The sequence below is a fragment of the Athene noctua genome, chromosome 3, assembly GCF_965140245.1.
Source record: "Athene noctua chromosome 3, bAthNoc1.hap1.1, whole genome shotgun sequence".
Taxonomy (NCBI): Eukaryota; Metazoa; Chordata; class Aves; order Strigiformes; family Strigidae; genus Athene; species Athene noctua.
The window spans coordinates 65,988,619-66,010,488 of NC_134039.1; the positions used below are offsets into that span (position 1 = coordinate 65,988,619).

The 21,870-nt window shown below is 37.2% G+C and overlaps 1 protein-coding gene across 2 annotated transcripts in view; it reads right to left on the reverse strand.

Annotated features, from left to right (window-relative positions):
* Window positions 1–283: 283 nt before the first annotated feature.
* MOV10L1 (Mov10 like RNA helicase 1) overlaps window positions 284–21,870 on the reverse strand; it is a 44,165-nt gene continuing 22,578 nt past the window's right edge. Inside the window, exons 9-27 of one of the 2 annotated variants that reach the window (XM_074901593.1) lie at window positions 21,402–21,596; window positions 20,606–20,717; window positions 18,944–19,121; window positions 18,248–18,318; window positions 17,787–17,878; window positions 16,970–17,028; window positions 16,339–16,454; window positions 13,205–13,301; window positions 11,986–12,164; window positions 11,333–11,479; window positions 10,510–10,631; window positions 9,619–9,718; window positions 9,019–9,183; window positions 7,393–7,566; window positions 6,490–6,639; window positions 4,796–4,903; window positions 2,281–2,418; window positions 1,425–1,516; window positions 284–945 (exon numbers count right to left, since the gene is read on the reverse strand). In XM_074901593.1, coding sequence (XP_074757694.1) covers window positions 936–945; window positions 1,425–1,516; window positions 2,281–2,418; window positions 4,796–4,903; window positions 6,490–6,639; window positions 7,393–7,566; window positions 9,019–9,183; window positions 9,619–9,718; window positions 10,510–10,631; window positions 11,333–11,479; window positions 11,986–12,164; window positions 13,205–13,301; window positions 16,339–16,454; window positions 16,970–17,028; window positions 17,787–17,878; window positions 18,248–18,318; window positions 18,944–19,121; window positions 20,606–20,717; window positions 21,402–21,596 — 2,305 coding nt within the window. In that variant the 3' untranslated portion in view covers window positions 284–935. Of the gene's footprint in view, window positions 946–1,424; window positions 1,517–2,280; window positions 2,419–4,795; window positions 4,904–6,489; window positions 6,640–7,392; window positions 7,567–9,018; window positions 9,184–9,618; window positions 9,719–10,509; window positions 10,632–11,332; window positions 11,480–11,985; window positions 12,165–13,204; window positions 13,302–16,338; window positions 16,455–16,969; window positions 17,029–17,786; window positions 17,879–18,247; window positions 18,319–18,943; window positions 19,122–20,605; window positions 20,718–21,401; window positions 21,597–21,870 lie in introns of those variants that run through there. The other variant, XM_074901594.1, reaches the window with a different exon arrangement.

The following is a 21,870-nucleotide window of genomic DNA, read 5'->3' on the forward strand; positions in this document are numbered from 1 at the left end:
TTACAAAAATACATCTTCTTGTACTGGCAGTTCCTGAACACACTGGCAAGTTGTCCAACTATTTCTAAAGTGTTGTGTGGCAAGACTTTATCACCAAGGAGAGGACAAGAAAAAAAACACTGGTTAAGGGCACAGCACAGTGCCCAATGAAGCTGACTGCAGGAATACTGCTAACCCATCAGTTATTTTTAACTGTGTCAAAATAAAACAAGATACTTTATTCTACAGTGTACTTGAAACACAAACCGTGGTTTTAATTTTCTTTTTTTTCAACCCACCATTTCAGAAGTTGTTTGAACGTACACCACAGCACATTGCTGGACTACAGTGGAAAACCAAGAAAATCCTGTGTGATCTCAGTTGTATACATAAAGGCCTTAAAAACTGGAAGTGAGTTTTTACATATGCTTGGCTTAAGATCCTCAACATCAGTCAAGTGGAGATATTAATATATCATTCCCATTCATTGTTTATGTATTACTGTAACACTCCCATAACAAAATTACAAGACACATATGTTCTTGGGATGGTCTAGTTTTAGGAGGCACTACGTAAGTCTGAGAAAACTGAGAAGCTGAAAAAATACAGAATAAGGTAAAGCTAACAAGAGTTCAACAATATTTTTGTTCTGAAGCTTGGAGGCTTGAGGCATACCATTATAGATTCAAGCATACTGTTCTATGTGGAGGCATAACATCATATGCATTTTAAACAGAAAGGCAAATAAGTTGCCACTACTATTTTATACTGTTAAATTTCAACTTTTTCACTTCTTTAATACTTAAAAATCTTGTTTGGAGTTATTTTCAACCATTTCAAAACATGTGCCTTTCCCTGATGGCAAAAGGTGCTGGTTTTCCTCAGGACCAAATTTCTGTTAGGTATTCTTAGTTTCAGAACAGATAAGAACTGAATGCATCTTGAACACTGAAAAACTAGTCACACCTGTCAATTAAAGGAAAAAAGAAATTTGCTTACTTTTCCATGAACAACAATTTTGATAAAAGAAGTTTCATCTAGTAGATAACACCCATTTAACAACATATTATGTGTTACTGGAAGGAACATGTTTAAATCAATCTTCAGGCAAATTTCTTTAATTACAGTAAAGTCACCTTAAACATTTCCCCTGAAACCCCCCACCCCCAAATCCTTATGGTCAAATACATAATGGATCATTTGGGGATATGTAAAATACCAAAGTCAACGACAACTCTTATTTAATATTTAATGCTCAGACTCTTATGGGGTGGGAGAAAATGTGGTTACATTACATGTTAGGTTTACAGTACTTAAGAATGCGAAATAAAATACTACTATGATAATCACAGGTTGTTGTATTTATCAATCTTTCAAATGATACTATCTTTAAAAACACTGTAAACTGATCCAAATCTAGCAAGGTTAAAGTGAAGACCACTCACTTCTGCAGGCATTCCAGCTCCAAAGGCAGGTCACAACCTACGTAAACTCTATTCATTAGACTGTATTCCAACAGTGCACAAAAACAGGGATCCTACAAGAGAAGATTAATGTTTAACTTAAACCATGCTGCTCTGTGAAGTGAATTTTCAAACAAATTAGCATGGCATATGAACGCAGGAGATTTAACAGGCCCTCTTCCAGAAGCAGACATCTACAAATTGTGCAAGAATGGTTTACTGTGGGAGGAAGATACCTATAGCTGCGTAAGTTACATTTGTTGCACATAGGTGTGGGGAGACTAAACTTTCTATTCAGACCATTTCTGTAATACTGCTTTCTTTGTTATCCAGAAAGTCAGACCTAACATCTTATCAGGTATTAAGAAAAGCTCACCTTATTCCTATGGAAGAACCATATATGGGTTCAAAATTAGGCTGTTACATTAATTGGGAACAACCACTCCTATCACCCTCCGTTTAAAAAATGAAGCAATTGCATTTTGTGAAGAATCTGACTGCCTAAGGTTATTCAAAACATGTTTACTGGACTTGCAGGCTGCTGGAGAACTTCTGCATGGAGGTTCTGACCTCTTCTAGCAAGAAAAAGGAGGTAGAAGCCCATAGGTGCAGATCAACGTTATGATTTCCTCTGTGCTTGGAAGTCTGCTGTGTGGGTGCCTGAACTGTCCATACTCATAGGAACCCACAGAATTCAGACATTCCCAAAGGCAGGCTGAGAACAACATACCAATTCTGAACATAATCTGATATTCCCTCACATCAGATTAACACCCCAAATTGTTCATTTACTGTAGCAAATACCACATGCAATTAAAGATATAAATCCAAAACTTACTTTCACAAGAACATGAGGATTCCCCACAACAATCAGCAAAGCTTTTGCTCTAGTAATCGCTACATTAAATCTCCTTGGGTTAGAGAGAAAGCCCAAGCAGTATTTGTCATCATCAAAGAAGCCTTCATGAGATCGCACCTAAAATTAATTATGGATAGTTTTAGAAATAAAGAGAAAGCAACTTACCTAACCCTAGTGTAACTTTAACATAGTATTTGCTTACTGCAGCAACCCACAGCTCAGCATCATTAATGCACAAATTAGTTCATAATCCAAATTCCAGGCAGCTAGCTATTTCCCACCATTGGCTTTCCTACAGAGGTGTATTCTCCAACAGGCTGCTAATGCAACTTTTACAATTTCAAGAGAAACTAGTGTACTAGTTTAATTTTAGCATCAGGACTATCCACTGTAATTTGAAAGCCAAGATACCAAAACTGCTTCCTAAAACCCAGTGATTTTACCTTTTCAGTCTAAGAAATGTTAGAGCTGCTGGTATTCTAATTCTGATAGTTGAATGGCAATTCAGATTCTGTGTTTCTGCAAGCCTTCTTCAGTAGTCTCATCAGTGTGCTTTGACTTAGCTTAGAAAAAACAGCCAAAGCAACATGCTATAACTACTGCTTATTACATTTTCACCTCCATCTATTTCATCTATATTTGAACACATCTTTGATTAAAAAAAAAATCGTGACCTAAAGAATGAATTCTTATACACAGGACCATAGTACATACCTAGAACTAATTTAAGATACAATGCTGGATTGAAAAGCTATGGTATGACACAGAACAAAGGAAGTAAGCATAGTACCACTGCCCTCAGGAAAAGAAAAGCAAGAAAATCCCACAGACTCTTTGCCCAAACCACAAAAAACTCCCCAAAAAACAGCTGTTCCTCCACTCCACATTCACGTTGTTTTCCAGTGTTCTAGTTGTTTACACAGCGATTTTATCCCCCTCTCTCCTGGAAATCCTATGTACTCCTGTTAGAAGTAGTCCAGTACTAGTCATATCTTCAACTACAAATTCCTGGCCTATACTTCCTCCTTCATCAGTTTGCCTTATATGCCATTACTCAGACTTATACAGGCTCTGCCTGTACTGTACATTCTCGAACAGCCCAGCCCTGAGGGGTCCCAGGTCATAAACACTTCTGGAACTCCACGTTCCAAACACTTGAATTTTGTACTTTAGAGACCTACTGCACCAAAACCACATTACCATTTGGAAAAAAGCAAGCATATGCAGACTTCTTGTGTTCTGAACTGAATTCCACACTGTAGTAATACAACTATCTAGGGCCCATAATGCCCACCAGAAAAGTCTAAACCCTCAAACACAATCATGTACACTGATCTTCTATCCCTTGCTGATTCAAAGTATTGAGTTAGCCTTTCCCTTAAGTTTCCCAACTGTGTCTTCCACTGATCCAGCAGAGATTTTTACTTCTGTCCAGGAGTTCAGTGTGCTTAGAAGAGTGTGCATTTGATGGATGTTGTCTCAGTATGTAAAGGATTGGTATCACATATTCTGGTAGCAAGAAGCTGTCTGCAAAAAGCCTCAGTAGCTATAAGCTGCTGCTTACACTTCTCCGCTCCACACGGATTTCTCCTTCATAGTACAAAGAAAAGTCTCTGTCAAGAGCCCCAGCCAACAATCTAACATGCCTGAGAAGGGCAGAAAAGTAGGCCCTAAAGAAGCTGCTGTGGCTTTTCATTTCATGAGGTTTTCATGTGAATTCAAATACCAGGGATGCATATGCACTGGAGCATTTAGAGAGGGGAAACTGGCATATGCCTGCATCTAACCTCAGCTCACCCTCAGTCTTCTGAAGCCTGATGTTTCAGCTGCTACAGACAGGATTCCTACACTCTAATCAACTGCCTGAAAACTACAACTACATCTTTGTCTGTCACCTGCAGATAACATGCACTGAGATCTTTCAGAAAAAACAGGCATCTGATGAAGCGTACAGGTCATCAGGTTTGCAAAAGGTGAGACAAGGGCTGCCAGCTTCCAAATAACAACAGCAACTCCCTCCCAGTACTCTGACACAATCCTCTCCTTCCCTCTCTATCAAATGCAAGGCTCAAGCGCACAAATATCGTATTTCCAAACACATGCATCTTCCCACATTTTCTGAATGCTCCCTTTTGTCAGCAGCTTTCTGAAAGTCCTATTTATTGCAAAGACTGAAACCAAATACCTCTGCATTTTCATGGTTATCTAAAAATTTCTAGTGATGCAGTTTATGCCCCTACACCTTCATAATTACATAGATATAGTCAACCAAAACCAACTCTGAATCAAGTTGATGTACTGTTAAAATGATGGCCTGTGACTAGTGTACTGCTGAAGTAGAAACATAGCATGGATTATCCTGTTTTCAAATACTGTAACAGACTGACAAAAATATAGCTTTTAAATTTTTATTTTTAAAAGCCCTGTATCAAAAAGGAAATAGAGAACTAGACACATAAAAAACTCTCCAAAGGACCACAATAAATATACATACTGTTGACAAGACGATAACTGTGTACTCCTGCCCTTGAAACTCTTCTACTGTGCCAACTTTGATGTCTGCCAAATCAATACTTCTTAGAAGAAATCTAATTTTTTCCACCTACCAAAAAAAAGTGTTTGAAGGAATTTATTTTCACATTTGAGAGTGGATTACTTCAAAACTGAAAACATACTACACATACAAGTGTGCGATGTCACAGGGAATGCCTACACCAAGCATAGCCATCATCCACTAGTAAGGTTTTAAAATAAACCAATAACTTCTCCTAAGAAATATCACACTTATTACACAGTTTAGAAGTAGTACTCACTACCATCATTTAAAATCAGAAATCAACAGATTTTTAATAACCTAGATTTTAATGAGAAGAAAACCTTAGAGCTATAAACCCTCCTCTTCCAATGTGCATTAAATCCCAACCACAGCTGTGGTAGGGCAAGCAGCTTCCCCCAGCCTCTCAAGAGAACTGTGCAGAGATTCCACCTTTGCTAGCCAACTGCGTCATGCAGAGTGAAAGACTCAAGTGTGATGTGACCTTAAGTACCCTCCCCAGAAGAGAAAGGAGTCTCACACACTGGAATTCTGGTATATGTAGGATCAATATATTACCATCTCCCAAAAGCTGCTTGGAGACTATAACTTAAGCTCCAAGAAATTCACCAAGAAATCACACCTAGCTAAGCTGAGGATTACAGTCAGTGACTACTTTCTAACCAGCATTCCTGCAATACAAGGTGACTTTTTTGAAGTGGACATTACCATTGTATGTCTTGCATCATAGGCAGATAAAGGACAATCATATTAAATGATGTGTTTTAGGGGAGTACAAGAGGTTCAGTCACATCAATAAATAGTTGAAAAATAAATAGTAACTATAAACACGGGCAGGTGCATACACCTGACCAGTAGGATCAGTACAGGCAGAGCTCTAATTTGCTAGTTAGATTTCTTCAAAAGGTGGTGGCCTTTTCCACACACTTCACAGTGTTCCCCCAACCCAGGCATGCAAGTGCATGAATACTAAGATGTGAACATCAAGAAAAACAATAGGCACACTGTCCAGAGCATCCTCTGGAAAGGAAAGGAGATTTAATCTTCTTTTTAAAATGAAAGCAGACATCACATACTAAAGAAGTGAATATAAATAGTTTTAAAAACAAATGACAGCGTTTGAAGTTGACATTCAACATTCTCTAGAGGTTTAAACAGCAGCACAAAATTCTGTGTCTGACTATGGAACAGCTAAGAAGTCCCAATTCCTCTAGTTTCCTCAAAGCCATAACAAGGTGACATGCCACCTACTTCACTGCATTTCCCTTTTGTTCCACTCCTCAGTGCAGAAAGTGCCAGAATTAAATTGCTGTTTCAGCTGTTAGATAATAAATTTTTGACTTGCACTCTCTATTCCCAACAACTGGGAGACAGAAGCAGATTTTTTTAAACTGCAAGCAGATTTCTCCTTGTTTCCTGATTTTTAAAACTAAAGAAAGCAGAATGCCATTACTGCTGTCTTTAGGTTTAGATTTCAGTGGAAACATCATTAATGATTGATAATACACTGTGTAATAGAACACACAACAGTGAAGTTTTGAGATACACTTCCCTGCTTTAACAAACCACAGCCACAATCTAAAAATCACAAGATGAAGTACAGCAACTTTGACTTTCTTAGACATCTGTTACACCTGTTTACGATATGGTGTGATCACTCCAATATCAGTCACTGACACTGCAGCATTTTCATTTTTAGCAAGCTGGCAACAGTACTGCATTACTTGAACTGCTTCAGTTGGATTAAACCATGAAGGACTGTGACCTTCACGTGTTTCATTGCCCTGTATTAGGGGAAAGGAAATTAGAAGATGAAGACCCGGTGCAAAAGTGACTACATATTTATTAATAGATTATTCTTATACATCCTAAATGTAAAAAAAAAAGTACACTACACATACATTCCAATGAACAAGCATCACCTAACATTTTATATTGTTTTTTTAAGCTGAAGAATTTACATGACAACAGTACTTCAAGCATGCAACAGATGAGTTAACTCTTAACTCAGAATAGCAGGTATTACCAAGGTGGTATCTTGCTTTTGTGCAAGGCAGAAGAGTTCACAACCAAGCCTTTCTAAGCAATAGATATTATCACTTTTTAGTAACTTCTCAGAAGACTGAAGAAAACCTTTTTTTCCAAAGTACTATTTTTCCCCCCTGACTACTTAAGCCTTAATAATTCTCTAGTTTTAGATGCTTGTATTCGTTCTAATGTAGCAAACTCTCATCAAAAGCAATTTAAGACAGTGATTGTAGCTCCATCTTGGTCAATGTGCTATGAATTTAAATTTGTATCAGAATGCCTCCACAATGCAATTCAATGGGCAGCTGCTCAAGTTCTTAGAAAACATCTGATTTTAGTAGTTGTTTCTGAAACCAGATGGTCAGGAAGTCATATTACTTGCAGAAGAAAGTTTATTCTTTTTTCATATCCCTTCTAGAATTCATTCTAAAGAAAACTCATCTACAACATCAACAAACTTCTATCAGGCTTCCTTATTAATACTGTCACTACACAAACATTTCACATACCCTTATTCCATGAAAAATTAATGGAAATCCCTTCCTGGGCAGTTTCCCCCAGTGCAACAAAGAAGTCACTGCTGAAGTGTCTGCACAGACTTCTAGCTCCTTATGATAAAACAATTTAGATGGCAAGGCAAGCAATGCAGAATGTGACCTGTAGTTCTTTACAAGTTTTGTGATCTGCAAAGACAAAACCCAAAATCCATAACTCAGATAATTATACATCAGACTTCATAGTACACAGCTTCCAAGTAGATACTACATTACCATCTTCTAGCATTTAGCTTTTCTAAAGCTGCCAAAGAACTGTATTAAAGGCAAAAAATGCGGCTGTGATTTTCTGTAGATAAATACTAAATAAAAGTAGTTTTTTGGACGACCATCTCCTTCCTCTCCAAAGGAAAAAAAAAAAAGAAAAAAGCAAACTACATGTACATGATAGATGAATTAATTCTCCAGTTTCTTCAAATATTTGATCTATAGGTGCATTCTCTTTTTTTAAGAGTCAGGTTCTTTTAACAGGGTTTCCATGGACGTAACCTGGTTTTCTGAGGCAGTCTTGACAGGCAGAAAAGGAGTATCAGAACAGCTGATAGAAGCTGGCCTGAGAAACCAGAAATGGATTTGTCTTTAAATGAAGGAATCGCCTTAAGGCAGCATTCCAATCAGTAATAACCAGCTAGAAAAAAATGTCCTGTAAAAAGACTAACATGTTACTCAAGTCCAATGGTATCATTAAAGCCCTCGTACTTCCTGCCCTCTCACTAAGCCAATTCTCCTTAAGCATTGTATAAGAAACACAATAATGAAAGATATTAGGAGGAAGCATGACAGATTTTTCAGTGGGCTGAACCCAACCCAAAGCCTAGACCCAAATACCCCCACTTTTTCTCCTTAAAGTCTGCCATCAGATTTGTTCTCTCCTCTGCTTACATGGTCATCTTTTGTTCTCAGTTTAAATCTTCAAAGTATATTACCATAAGAATGGAAAGGCATCTCAGTAAGTTTAACTTTAGCCCTATATTTCAGATTCAGACAATAATTTAAAGTAGCTGAAACATCTGTGCTTGTTGATGTACTGTGCTACCTCTGCCACTTAACATAGACTTTAGGTACTGCATCACAGAAGAGCTTTGGGAAGCTATCCTTGAGAGGAAGAGGTGATACAAGGAACAGGCACAGTTTCTTTTTTTCCCTTCCTGAAATATGATGTTTTCAAAATTAATCTTTATGTTTAAACTCTGTTTTGCTTTTAAGTTTGTTGGCTTTTATCTTTAAAGCAGAAGTTGTACTTGGTCATTTGTGGAAAATTAAGTTATGAAGTTATGGTAAATGTGGACAATGGAGATGGAAGGGAATTTTAAGCTGTTATTTAGAATTCTGCTTTGTGCACCATATTGGACTTATTCTGCTTAAGAATAGATAACTCCTTCAAAGAAGAGTTTTAACATGCTAGATGGTCTCAGCATCCTTGCTGTTCAGAGTATACATTCAAAATAATCATGCTTTCCTAGACTTATCACTAGGCATCAGGGAGCAAAAAGGTGTTAAAGAAACAGTAGGAACCACAGTTTCTCCTTTTCTGATTTTGATGAAAAAAAAAAAAGTAATTAAAATTGTAGTTCTACTCACCAACAAAGGATTGTATGCTCCACAGGCACCAAAAGCATCCTCATCTCTCAGATATATTTCTCTTGATGTCAGTCTTTCCATCAAGGACATATTTAATCCAAAACTCAGTGCAATTTTAGATTTTATTACTGGCCCTAACTGCTTTGGATCTCCAACAAGCACTACCTGTATATGCAATTAAAAAAAATCCATCTTGTAGTAAAACAGTTATTGAAAAAAGTAGTTTCAATAACATACACATTTCAGAATTCCAAGGTCAATTTATATCAAGCATTTTGCTTTCCTCCAAACATCTACTCTGTGAAGAAAGGTTAGGGCCAGGACAGAAGTACATTGTTGCCTTAAACTAAGAAAGCATGTTTTTATTTTGACATCTTCCACAGACTGAATTTTGTCCTACCAATACAGATTTGTTTTAGATTGAAAACAACTCATTTAAGTATAGGAAATGCATATTGTGGATGAGTAGGATTAATTTCAAGTACTCACAACTCCATACTCATTACCAAGAAATGGCTGCTTGCACTTTACGTCATTCACAAAAATTAAAACAGTAAACCAAAATTTTTTCCTCTCAGTAAATGATGCTGAGACAACTACCTGTCCATTAGCTTCTGAAATCAACCCAATAGGAATCAGGCTCTCTGGTTCACTTGCTTGCCCTGCCTCATCCAGAATCACATGAGTGAAGTGTCCAAGCCTAGAATTAAATAACATGAACCCAAAAAAGGGCTGTTTTCAGATTAGTTCATTCTGCCACCCTGTGGTTGACCTCAGCAATTCCATTAACTTCCTTATCAAGTGTGCCAGGCAACTCCACACACACACAGAGCAAAGATGGATATTTTCAACCTGGACTATGCAAAAAACACGGTAACTTTAATATGTCATCTTTGATTTCGTTTACATACTCTGATATACACAACCACTGGTTATCTAGCTTAATTAAAGCATTGTTTATACCAAGGTTAAGACACTTAGAAAAGCTTTCTTTGTTCTCAGTTTCCTTCAGCTATTTAATTAGAACAATGCACTCCGTGTAGCAAAGACAATCAGTTCACAGACTTTGCTTTTACTGAACAACTAAAGCCAGTTAGGCTTCAGAGGGTCCTTTTACAGTGCTTGACATGGTTGCTGTTTAGTAAAGGTGACTTGATAAAAAACAAATACAATATAATTTTTAGTATAACAATAATTTTGAGCTAAAATGACTGTCACCAGCAATATCATTTTCAAGGCTCCCACTGGTATGGAGGAGAAGTTGTGTCAAAAACGGTTAAAATAATTCAAGATAATTCTTAAATTTACCATGGAGAAAGTCTCTGCTGAAAAATTACTAAAACCAAGTGGTTTGCTAGGAAGACAATTTCAAGAGGCACATGCAATCAGCTGTATTAAAACAGCTCAAGTTATAGTACAGAGGGTATCTAAAAGCTCTGGGTTTTGTAGCATCCATCTATCTCAGTGATATTCCTATCTATAGCGCTGTACCGTATTTCTGTTTGATAAAACAGTCCTGCACTGCTGCATGTGGTAATTATTATCCTGAACCATGATGCTTTCCGAATATCATCACCATCTTTGCAGTAAGGTTTCACCATGTCATCAATTTGCTGCAGAAACAAAAAGGTATTTCGTAAAACAAAATCCCAAGCTGAACTTTTTAATTTGAATAAAAAAGCCCACTGGAAACTATTTTAGAAGCATAGCAAAATACTTAAGATCCATTCATACACTGAAATGAATTCTTCATTAATTTGCCTAAAAAAAAGTATGTGTGTATATATATACGTATATATATGTAAGACTCCTGTGTTTTCTTTATTGTAAGGAACAAAATTGAACATATGGATGCTTCATATACATACATATGTATATAAATATATACACATATGTAAGTTGCACACACACACTGTGCATGTACTGTATAAACATAACAATCCTACTTGCTTACTTTTCTGTGTAAGTAGTCTTAATTTGGAGACAAAGGCTTGACTTCAGTCAGATTTTAGGATTGCTTTGTAAGTCAAAGCATTTTGCAACACTGAAAGTCCCACCGATACATATGTGCTGCTTGCGGAGTCAAGCACTACAGGAAAGAGGTTAAGATTTTATGCTCATACAATCAAATTAAGGACTATGATCAACATTTCCAGTTAATCTTCTGGAAAAGCTGAAGTAATATGTTCATGCTTTGGATCCTAAACAAGCTTAACCAGCCTAATAACCACTGTCAGTTACATTATTAAATCAGTATTTTAAGATCAAAATATTAAAATGGAAATATTAACTGGCAGGTATCTATAATACTTACCTCTTCTGACCTGAAGCTAGCATTAACTCGGACCATAGCTCCTGGTTTTAACAGACTGCTTTGATGCAGCCGCAAGCAAATCAGATCTGTTGCAGCATTTGACGGTGCACAAACCAAAATTCGACTATCTGGTAGAGTATAATATATCTATATTAAAGAAGATGGACATTAAAAAGAGAGGTTATTTAGAGAAGCAGCAATAGCTCGAACATGCCCGTTTTATTTCACTGAATACAGAATCCATAAGTTTTGCATACACGTTATATTTATCCATCTTTTTGCAGTTCAAGAACACCAGTCTTGAAAGTCAGAACTAAGTACTCTCAAACTGAGTGTACTAACAGGGGAATTGACTAATGGTTATCATATTAATGTATACCTGTGCTTCATGAATATATTACACGCTACTGGAATCACAAGTTAGATACCGTTCGCTACAGCTTTAAAGACAAAGACGACCTGAAAATAAGCCATTCAGGAATTCTGTTAAATCTTTATCAAGATCTTTCCTCTTTCATAGAGCTATAGAAAATGATCTTAAAAATAATACTTTGAAAACTGCTTGGGATAAAAATATTGCGGTACTTACCGAATGACTGTAAGAGTTCCAACATGAAAAGATTGGAGATGACTGATTTGTCATCCACCATTACCTGTAAAATAGCCTCAATTACTGTTAATGTTTTTCCAGTTCCTGGAGGTCCAAAGAGAACATAAGGTGTTGGACGACATTCGCCACTCAGTATCCTTTTCACTGCCAGCTTCTGTTGCTCATTCAGCATAGGATTGAAAAATTCACCAGCTCCCTGTTTAAGTGTCACAGTTTCACCCACTATAATCAAGATAAGCATACATTAAAACGCCACAGAAATATTTAACATATGCTGATTAAAGCAATTGCTATTCACATTATACTTCAAAAATTTTTAGTTTTCTTTACATGATCACAACAAATGAATTTCAAGAATTCTGATTTCTTAGAATAGCATGTAGAAAAGAAGCCATTAATATTTCAGAAGTATATTTCAGAGGTGTATTGTATAAAATTAATAAAATTGAAAACCAGAAAAGGACTATGATTACATAACCCACTTGTAAAAACTCCATTTTGGCATCAAGCTTACTTTCCTGTCCTAGAACAGCAAAATTTCAGTAACTTTCAGTAACTGGTACTTCAGGGATAGTATGAGTACTAGATGACCAGTAGCAAGTCACAACTACTTTTTTCTTAATCCTGTCTGAATTAGTCTAGCTTTAGCCTTCCACAGCAGAATCTTATTAACCCTTGGACAGAAGTGCATTCTGGATAATCATTCCATATTTCTTTAGGCATCCTATTGCTACAAAGTGATAAAATCACCCTATTTGTCAATTAAGTACACTGATATTTAAAGGTCACACTTTTCAGAAAAGCAGAGGAATGACCTTAGGCTTTCTGAAAACTTTTCTAAAGTTTTATCATCTTTGGTAAAGTAGCTATCCCAAGTATGGGGGACATGACCAAAAATTTTCCAGTAAATGACTGGGGAATGATACTTTACTGAGTACAAAATATATCACTAGACATTTGCTGCCCCCTCCCTGGAAGCGTTAAAGGCCAGGTTGGATGGGACTTTAAGCAACATGATCCAGTAGAAGGTGACCCCTTTAAGGTCCCTCCCAGCCCAAACCATTCTGTGATTCTATGAACTGGAGAGAAACATTTAAGTAATATAGAGAAAGATTCCAATGAAACTTCCTGCTAGTACTGTTCTAGAATTTGTCTTTAAAAGACAGAGCACAAGGATATCTAAAAGGTATTTTAGCCCTGGTTTACTGACATGATTACAATCCTGAACTGTCTATACTTGAATATAAAGTATTAAAGTATACCAAATTGGCTTGTTTGTGCAGCTACTCTCATCACATCTGTTATGTTCATCTCCCTTGACACCATGCATTCTGCCTGTTTGTTCTGCAGTTTTCTGACCTGAAAAAAGCAAGTGAAGATTTATAACCCTAAAATGACAGGCAGCTATCTTCACTAACAATTTTGAAGTTGCTAGGTTTTAATTTTCCCATTAAATATCATTATCCCATTAAGTAGAATATCTACTGTGAAGACAGAAAGATAGAGTAGGAGAAGAAGGTGGTAGGAATTCCCACCTTAAGATTTCTAAAAGTTTGGCTTTGCAGGCTCAGATGAGGATTTTGAAGCCATGGGTAAGTTGTTTCCTTCCACAAAAGCCAACATTCACATTCATACCACTAAGCAAGATGATACCACTTTCAGATTGCAGCACAGGAGAAAACTGCTTGTGGGGAACATAATGTTTACAATGTTCTGGACCAGATGCCTCAATCATCTTAATACTGATCCTAATCCAGTGAAGTGATGAACGTTAAGAGGTTGTTTACTTCTTGTACAGGACAGAGGTGTTTGCTGCTTCCCCAGAGCCATGACATCATGGAAGTACCACAAGACTCATCTAGTCCTGACTACTCCCTTTGCTACTTATCTATGTGGGTACTAGTGACACCTTGAATAGATCAAGGGGAAGATCATACAGCTCTGGGGTGAGCATGAGGTGCCCAGGTGATGTTCTCCACCATCCTTCTAGTCTAACAGAAAGGCCCCAGTAGAAGCAGGCATCTTGCAGAACAATTAACTGGCTGTGCTGCTGCTCTCACCAGCACAGCTCTAGGTCTATGTGCAGGAGCTCCTTGATTGCACATTATTAATTGCAAAACCAGAGATGTGTCCAAGTTGTTTGTACAGGAGGACAGAACAGCAGCAATATTGTCTGGTGATCTGTAACAAATCTCCACCAGAAGGAAGACAACATGGATGAGACGTCTGACAAAACAACCGGCATCAGTGTCCTGATCACAGGCTATGCAGCTTCCATGAGATGTCAGTGATTCATACACCTGTTGCAATTCACCCAAGAAAATGTCTAGAATTCCTAGACTGAGTTTCTGACAGCTTCCTGACATAAATGGCTGACATACTGATCAGAAGTAACACTATTAGACTTGCTGCTCATATACAGGAAAGAGCATGTGTCCATATACCAGCTTTTGTTGCAGAGATTGTAAGACTAGATGAAGGCTAATAGGGTAAAGCAGCAAAGTCAGAACTCTGGCCCTGCTAGAGCAAGCCTCAGTTTCTGTAAGAAATCACCAGGCAAAATCCTCTGGGAAGCTACCATGTGGGGAAAAAGGTGCATAGGAGAGCTAAGTTGCTTACTGAGAGATCATAAACAAACCACCCTGTTCCACAAGATCATTGGGAATTTCAATAAAAGGCCTGCTTAGCTAAACTTGTAGCTTATTGATGAGTTTATAAAAAGCTTATTACAAGCGCAAACAAGGACAGTCAAAATATAAAAACGCTGCTTGGACAGTTGGACAAAATCAGAAAGGTTAAAGAGATCAAAGTACAGCTGAAGCTAAAAGAACAGAGGAATAAAAAGGGATTTAGCAAATGTGGTGGTGGAACAGGGACACTTCAGGGATCACAGAGGCTCACAGATGGGTAAATGAAGACAATTTATTGATGGATGATATGGGAAAGAACTCAAATGTCTTTTCTGCCTCACATGACCCGGGCAACTACAGCTTATAAGCTTCACTCTAGTCCCTGACAATATCACAGAGCACACCCTTCTGGACTCCACATCCTTCATATGATTGGAAAAAAGGTGACCAGGAATAGTCAACATGGCTAAACCAAGGGGCAGACCTTTCATGACCAACCTGATTTTCCTCTGTAATGAAGAGACTATTACACAGACAAAAGAAAAGCAGTCATTGTAACACCCCTTCACCTCAGCAAGACTTTTCAAACTGTTTACTTACCACATAATTCTTATTTGTAGCCTGAGGACATATTAGCTAGATCAACAGACAGTTAGATGAGTTCAAAAGTGACTGAAATACTGGGCTCAAAGAGTATTAATCAATAGTTTGATACTCAGCTGGAAGCTGGTCAAAAGCTAAGAATGCCAGCATTGTTGTTGGGACCAATATTATTCAGTATCTTCATGAATGACTAGGATGAGACCAAATAACACCCTCGACAAATTTGTAGGCAACACGAGAAAATTTGCAACAGAACCAACAGAGCTCAGTGAGAAGTGGAAAGCTCCACACCTGGGATCGAATAACTGTGTGAACCAAGACAGGCTGAGAACATATCAGCTGAGTGGCAATCCTTAGTAGTAATTTTTAGGATTGTGGGTTACTGTGAATGCTAGAACTGTATATGAGCCAGTATCATGTTCTTGTTATGAACGTGAGACAGCTTGAATTTTAGTCAGGTCATGTGGAGGTGAAGAGGCTTAAATGAGAGTTACCAAAAAAACCCCAGAGACACAAACTTCTTTGTAGTCACATATGATATAAGAAGGGGCCACATCCACAAGTTGCAGGTGGAAGATTCATACTGGGAATTAGGAAAAAATCTTGGTGGTGAAGCACAGGTTATGCAGAGACTCCTACCCCAGAAACACCTCCCACCCACCCCCAAGCTGACCTGATTTAATGGCAGTGACAGTCCTGCTTCAAATAGGAAGGAGGACTAGGCAACTTTCTGAAGTCTTTTCTAAGATTTTCTTCATATAATTTAACTAGTGTTTAAGAAACCTGAATAAATCTACTCAGAATAGGATAATTACCTTCTATCATAAAATTATTTCCTGCCACAGTGACAGGACTTATTTACTCAACAGTAGCTACGAAAACTAGTCTAAGGCAAATCTGACAATTCCAGTTATAACCATACAGGTTTTTTTATAAACACTTTCCAGTTGAGAGGGGAGTGTTAGCTTAATAGTATGTCATCATAAAATCCCCTATCCCCAGGCAGTAAACAAAAACTTTTGTCATCAGAAAGCAGCAGAACATGACTTTAATGCTTTGATATTCTGCTATACAATCCCTTTTTAAAAATAGCTGTACAGTAGCTATCTGTTACCAATCTGAACGGTATTCAGCAGTTTAAGGAACAATTGCAGAACAGATACCTTACTTCCCTGCTGGGAACATTGTTCAAGTCCAACATCAACAACACAATTCTCAGTAGTATTCTGGGTGTTGATGGCTTGTGGCGATTGTAAGACAAGTCTTTCTGGAAATAACACTTCAAATTTAGAGGAAAAAGAGAAAGAGAAATTTGAAAGCCATACAAAGACTTTAAACATTTCACTGATTAACATTACTGCTGATACATCAGCTTGCTCTGAGTTGCCAAAACTGGTTTATCAGAACTAACATAAAAGTGGTAAAGACTTGTGTGAAGTTCATATGGATTCTTCTACTCAACCATAAAACAGGAAATCAGTGCTTTTTAATAAATTCTAAGGTAACACAAAACACTGCCATTTCACTTGCTATTATTACAACAGTATGTTTTATACCATTCTTATTGGCTCAAACAGTTCACAAAAGTTTGTTTCCATGCCTCTCCCCTGTGATGACCAACAGATTAAATCATTCTGATGACACCTACATTCAGAGTTGTTTTTGAAAAAATTACAGAAAACTTCCCTGAGAACAAACTGCAATGCATTCTCAGTATGACCTGATGTGAAAGCACTATAAAACACAAGACTCCCCACAAACTCCTCTAGACAGCTTAAGCCAACTGAAGTGTACCTTTTTCACCCAGGTAGACAGCTTGCTCAACTGCCAGCTGGCATCGCCTGCTTGTAGTCCTGTTACCAGAACACGAATTTGTAGATTAAAGTAGACGTTTACATCTCCATAAACTACAACAGTATAAACCTACAAGATATCTGGTATTTTTTACTATGCACCAGTGCATATAAGAGTTTTATATATATATTTTTTTTTTTTTAAAGAAGCACCTACTGAGAAATATGCTGCAGAAGTGCTAATCAACAGTTTTGCTATGAATAACATTGATACATGTATTCTCTAGCTCTTCAATGAGACAAAGGTGGCCGGGTGTTCCAGACTTAGACAGTCTTTCACGAAAGTTCTCTGCAAAGCTGATTTTACAGAGAAGATTAAACAACTGTATACAGATAACATCCCATGAATAAAACAAAAGTATAAAAGGATGGGTGGTTAACATCAGCAAACTTTTTTTTTATTTGCATAGTCTTGCAGCCATGTTATTTTTTTCTTAAAAAAACCCAAGGACACCCCCCCTTCCCCCCGAACCAAAACACCCTACTTCATCCTCCCCACCATTTCACTGCCTGGCAATGGTGCAATCATTCAGAGAGGCTTAAGACAAGAATTCTTTGTACATCGTGACTACAGTTGCAGTCTGTTACCAATAAATGTAGTGGCAAAGGTGCATTGAGGGTGAAAGAATTGGTAAGATGTTAATTACGTCCTCCTGTCTGTATCCACAAAAACAACCAACTGACAGTCGCATATATTTTAATAGTCATTTTACTAGAGGAACCATTAAATGCAGCTTTTTGCAAACCTATAAAAATACCTGCAATGAACAAATTCCACATCCATGGGTTCCGAGTTGTAAGCCTGTTCAAAGTCTGAATTAAATTTAAGAGTAACATCTTCATTACATATCTGTTGTGAAGATAAAAGTCAGTTTACTGATGAATGTTTAGTGCTTTAAACACAAAGAAGCATCTCAGAGCACTGACACCCCTGAATCACCTCCAAACAGAACACCTAGATTTACCTGCTACCAACATACTGCATATCTAGATGATGAGTGCTTTCAGAGTAGGTAAAGATTATAATATAGAAAGAATAGAGAAACCAAAGTCTTCAAAAAATACAATAAAAATACAAAATGACCACTCAAAATGTAGATAAAACAAACCTAGCTTCCCAAAAGTCAGGTTAAACTAGTCTGTAACTCCATGAATTGCCAGCTTCCCCTTCAAAATTTGTGGATCACAGTATTTTCAATAGAAGATACATGCTGCTTACCTCAGTAATATAGGCAACATACTCTATTATGTGCTCAGAGTAGACCTGACTTCTCAGTATCACCTTATCACCTAATTGTAAACAAAGTTAAAAGTTAATGTTACAAGGAATAGTAAAATTCTCACAGCAGCACTTAGTTCCCTCCTCTTTGGCACGGTTAAATTAAGAATTAGCAAAATGCTAGATGTGAACTAACTTCAGCAAAGTTGCTGTACGTGAGTACCTGTTCTGAAATGCCGTATGCAGTTGTACATTACATTTGAAAAGGCACCTAATATAGACACTATCAGATAACACCTCCTGAAAACAATCTTATATATTACATTATTTAATGTTCTATATGAAATTTTGTCTACTTTCTCAGTTTTTTATACACTTACTGTCTTTTAAGTTATTATTACATTGCAGAGTTTATTTTTTTCTGAAAGCCCCACCAATTTTTGTACATGAAAAATCCTAAAGTATTGGAACATGCATAAGAACAGACACATGCAATGCTGCTTCAGCCAGCAGCTGCTGTAAGACTCACACTGAGACACTAACAGTGCAGTTCACCTGTCTAGTAACATAGATTAATAACTTTGTGTTAAAGTATGTGAGAGATATCTTTAAACAAATGAATAAGCAATGGAGTCTGTATTGCACTGAATATATCGATCAATATGCTGTTTGGCTTTATCTCACATTAATTACTACCTGTAGTCAGGCGAGGTCTGCCCTCTTCCACTCCAGGCACTTCCAACACTAACAAATTCCCACTCCTTTTCAAAGTAACCCCACTCATGTTAAAGTCTTTGATCTCCATTTCTGCATGGATCTCTTCAAGCCACAAGAGAGTAGAAAACTTTGCTTTATAATTATCTAGATTAAGATGCTGAAAACCAAGAAAAGTACACATTATTGTTGTAATTTTTACACTAAGATATGGAACCCACTATTCTTAACATTATACAAAACACCTCCTAAGACAGACTGCGCAGCAACTGGGTTGCCAGTTAAGGCACCTAACACATGTATCTATACACTAGTTAATATTTTAAACTCCCCCAGCAGGTTAAAGCAGAATTAGTATAGTCCTCGGCACTCAGATGCAATAGCCAGTCAGCTAAAGAGTTAACTAAGTCTCTCCCTCCTACAATGGCAGTTTCAGCATCTGAATTCAGGGGCAGTCTACAAACTGAATTCTGTGCTCAGCAATCCCAGATATCATAAAATCTAAGTGAACTGGGCAGAGATGAGTGAAGAGATAAGAGCCTGAGTCTTGGCCCTAGCTGATGATTACACAACTTACGGCAGACTCAACCTGAACTTTCTCCCTTGGAGCTTAATGCATCTCACTCAAGTTATTCTCCAACAGTACAAAGCTCTATCTAAACAATGACTGATAGCACAGAATGCTTTCTATTTGCTATCTTCCCACTCAAATACAAGGCAAATGAGCAGTGGTTTCTGGAGCAGACTTCAAACAATCACCAGTACCAGACACAACTTAGTGTGGTTTAAAAAAGAGTTACTGTTAATTTTATACTGAAAGCCTGCCATTATTTCAAACAGTACAGAGTTTTATCCTCTTTGAGAGATGATCGCTAACTGCTGTCTTAATGCTATGACCTCAGATTTTTGTGTGAGCTGTTTAGAAAGCAGACAGTATAGCCTTTTAAATTTTTGAAAAATTAAGTAACAGCCTCAGTTTAAGTCCTTAAAAAGTTGGGGGGATGGGGTGGGGGTAGGATTGAGTTGCAGCAATGTTCTACCAGAAGCCAGGACAAAGTTTTGGAGAAGGAATCACTAATATTCTTCTTAGACTCCAGGGTTTTGTTTTTTGTTTTAGTGTTTGTTTTTTTGTGTTTTTTTTTTTTTTTTTTAACATATTCCAAAGTCACTATATTTGCAGGAAAAATTTCAAGAAGCCATAGTGAATTAAGTTTGAAGATTTTTTTTTAAAAGAAGTTTTGAACAACCAAAAAAGAGTCCTCTGTTATAACTTAAGAATTTCTGCTTTCATTTGCTATGAAACAGCTTCTGGACCCCAAAACCCTTTCCAATGATGCTTAAAAAGTGAGAGTGAAGAAGAATCTTTGTTAGGGTTCTGTAATATCCCTCCTCCCCCGCACCCCAGTGTACTTCTCCCTTTTCAGTTCTTCACATTTACCCTTTGGCACTCTTGTAAGCTTGAATTCTGTGACATACTGAAACCCATAAAAGTTACTGGATACAGACTAAAGTCTTAAGTCTACTTGGTAATAGTATTACATCATCTTGTATTACACTAAGGGCTACACATTTTTGCTAAATTAAAGCCAGCTTGAAGAAACACACATAAGATACAATTTCTTATATAAACCTATACTTGCATACCTCTGCTAGAAGAGGCTGAAAGGTCAGAATGTCTAACTTCCTCTCCACACATTTTCTTAGCTCATCTGGTACGGTATAATGCGGGAGAAAGCTTGGCAACTTCCGGTGATTTCTAAAACAAAAATGTATGACATACCATTTAGCTTTCTCAAATTACAGATGTGAAAAACAGCTAGTTAACATGCCACATCATCAAGGCTAAAACCAACACACACATGACAGACACAATGATTCATTCAAAGTGACAATTGAGAAGTTTGCTATACTGGGAAGGCAGAGAAGTGTTCCAGTTACAGATTATTTGAAAACATTGTGTGTCTGCTTTTTCAGTTTAGGGGTATTTTTATAACTAATCAAATACTCTAAGTATAATAGAAGCTTATTTGTAAAGGAAAAGTTCTGAATGAAATATGGGAAACATCAGATACAGATGTCTGAGTTGCTTGAGGAGTTAAGAAGCTAACTCTCAGAAAGCTATTTCCAATTATCCATCTTTTTTCCTACTAGCACAATTGTTACTTGTAAATTACTACACGACAGTGTTTAATCTTGTTTATCACGTTATATAGTAGAAAGAGCTCCTGCTTGACAGATATACAAAGAAATCAAGCAGTCATTACTGAAACAATTTCTTCTATCAGTAATGTCCACAATTATCTTGTTTACAACATACATACATAAACATGTACAGACTCTCAGTTTCACATTTTCTTTGTCAGCATTACAGAACAGATACAGAAATACCAAATAAAGCAGTATTAGGCAAGTGGGTTTTTTTTCCTCTGATTGACAGTACCTCCTGTATTTAGGGGCAACCACTGTTGTCTTCCTTGGCTGAGGTTCTGCAGTAATTTTAGGCTTTCTTGGAGAAAATGGTTCCACAGGTGCTATTAGTAATTCTTCTTCATTTGTTACAGTGGCTTCAATGTAGCGTCCAACAGTAAAATCAGAAAAACCAAGCAACAGGAGTTCTTTACTGTACCCAGGATTTCTTCAAGTAAGCAGAAGTTATGTTCTTAGAACCATCACATTCACACTTCATTTCCCCCAGCCATAAGTATTTTTTAAAATAAAACCATAGATTCTCATTTCAGTAACATACAAGAACTGCTAATTTTGGGTAATTCCTCATACTCCCCACCCTGAATTCAATCCAGCTATCATGAATAACTAGGGGGGAGGAAAAGAGTAAAAATCTCAAAACCCCACTTTCATCAAAAGCTTGGGTAAAGAGTAAAATCCCTCCCCTCAACATACTAGGTACA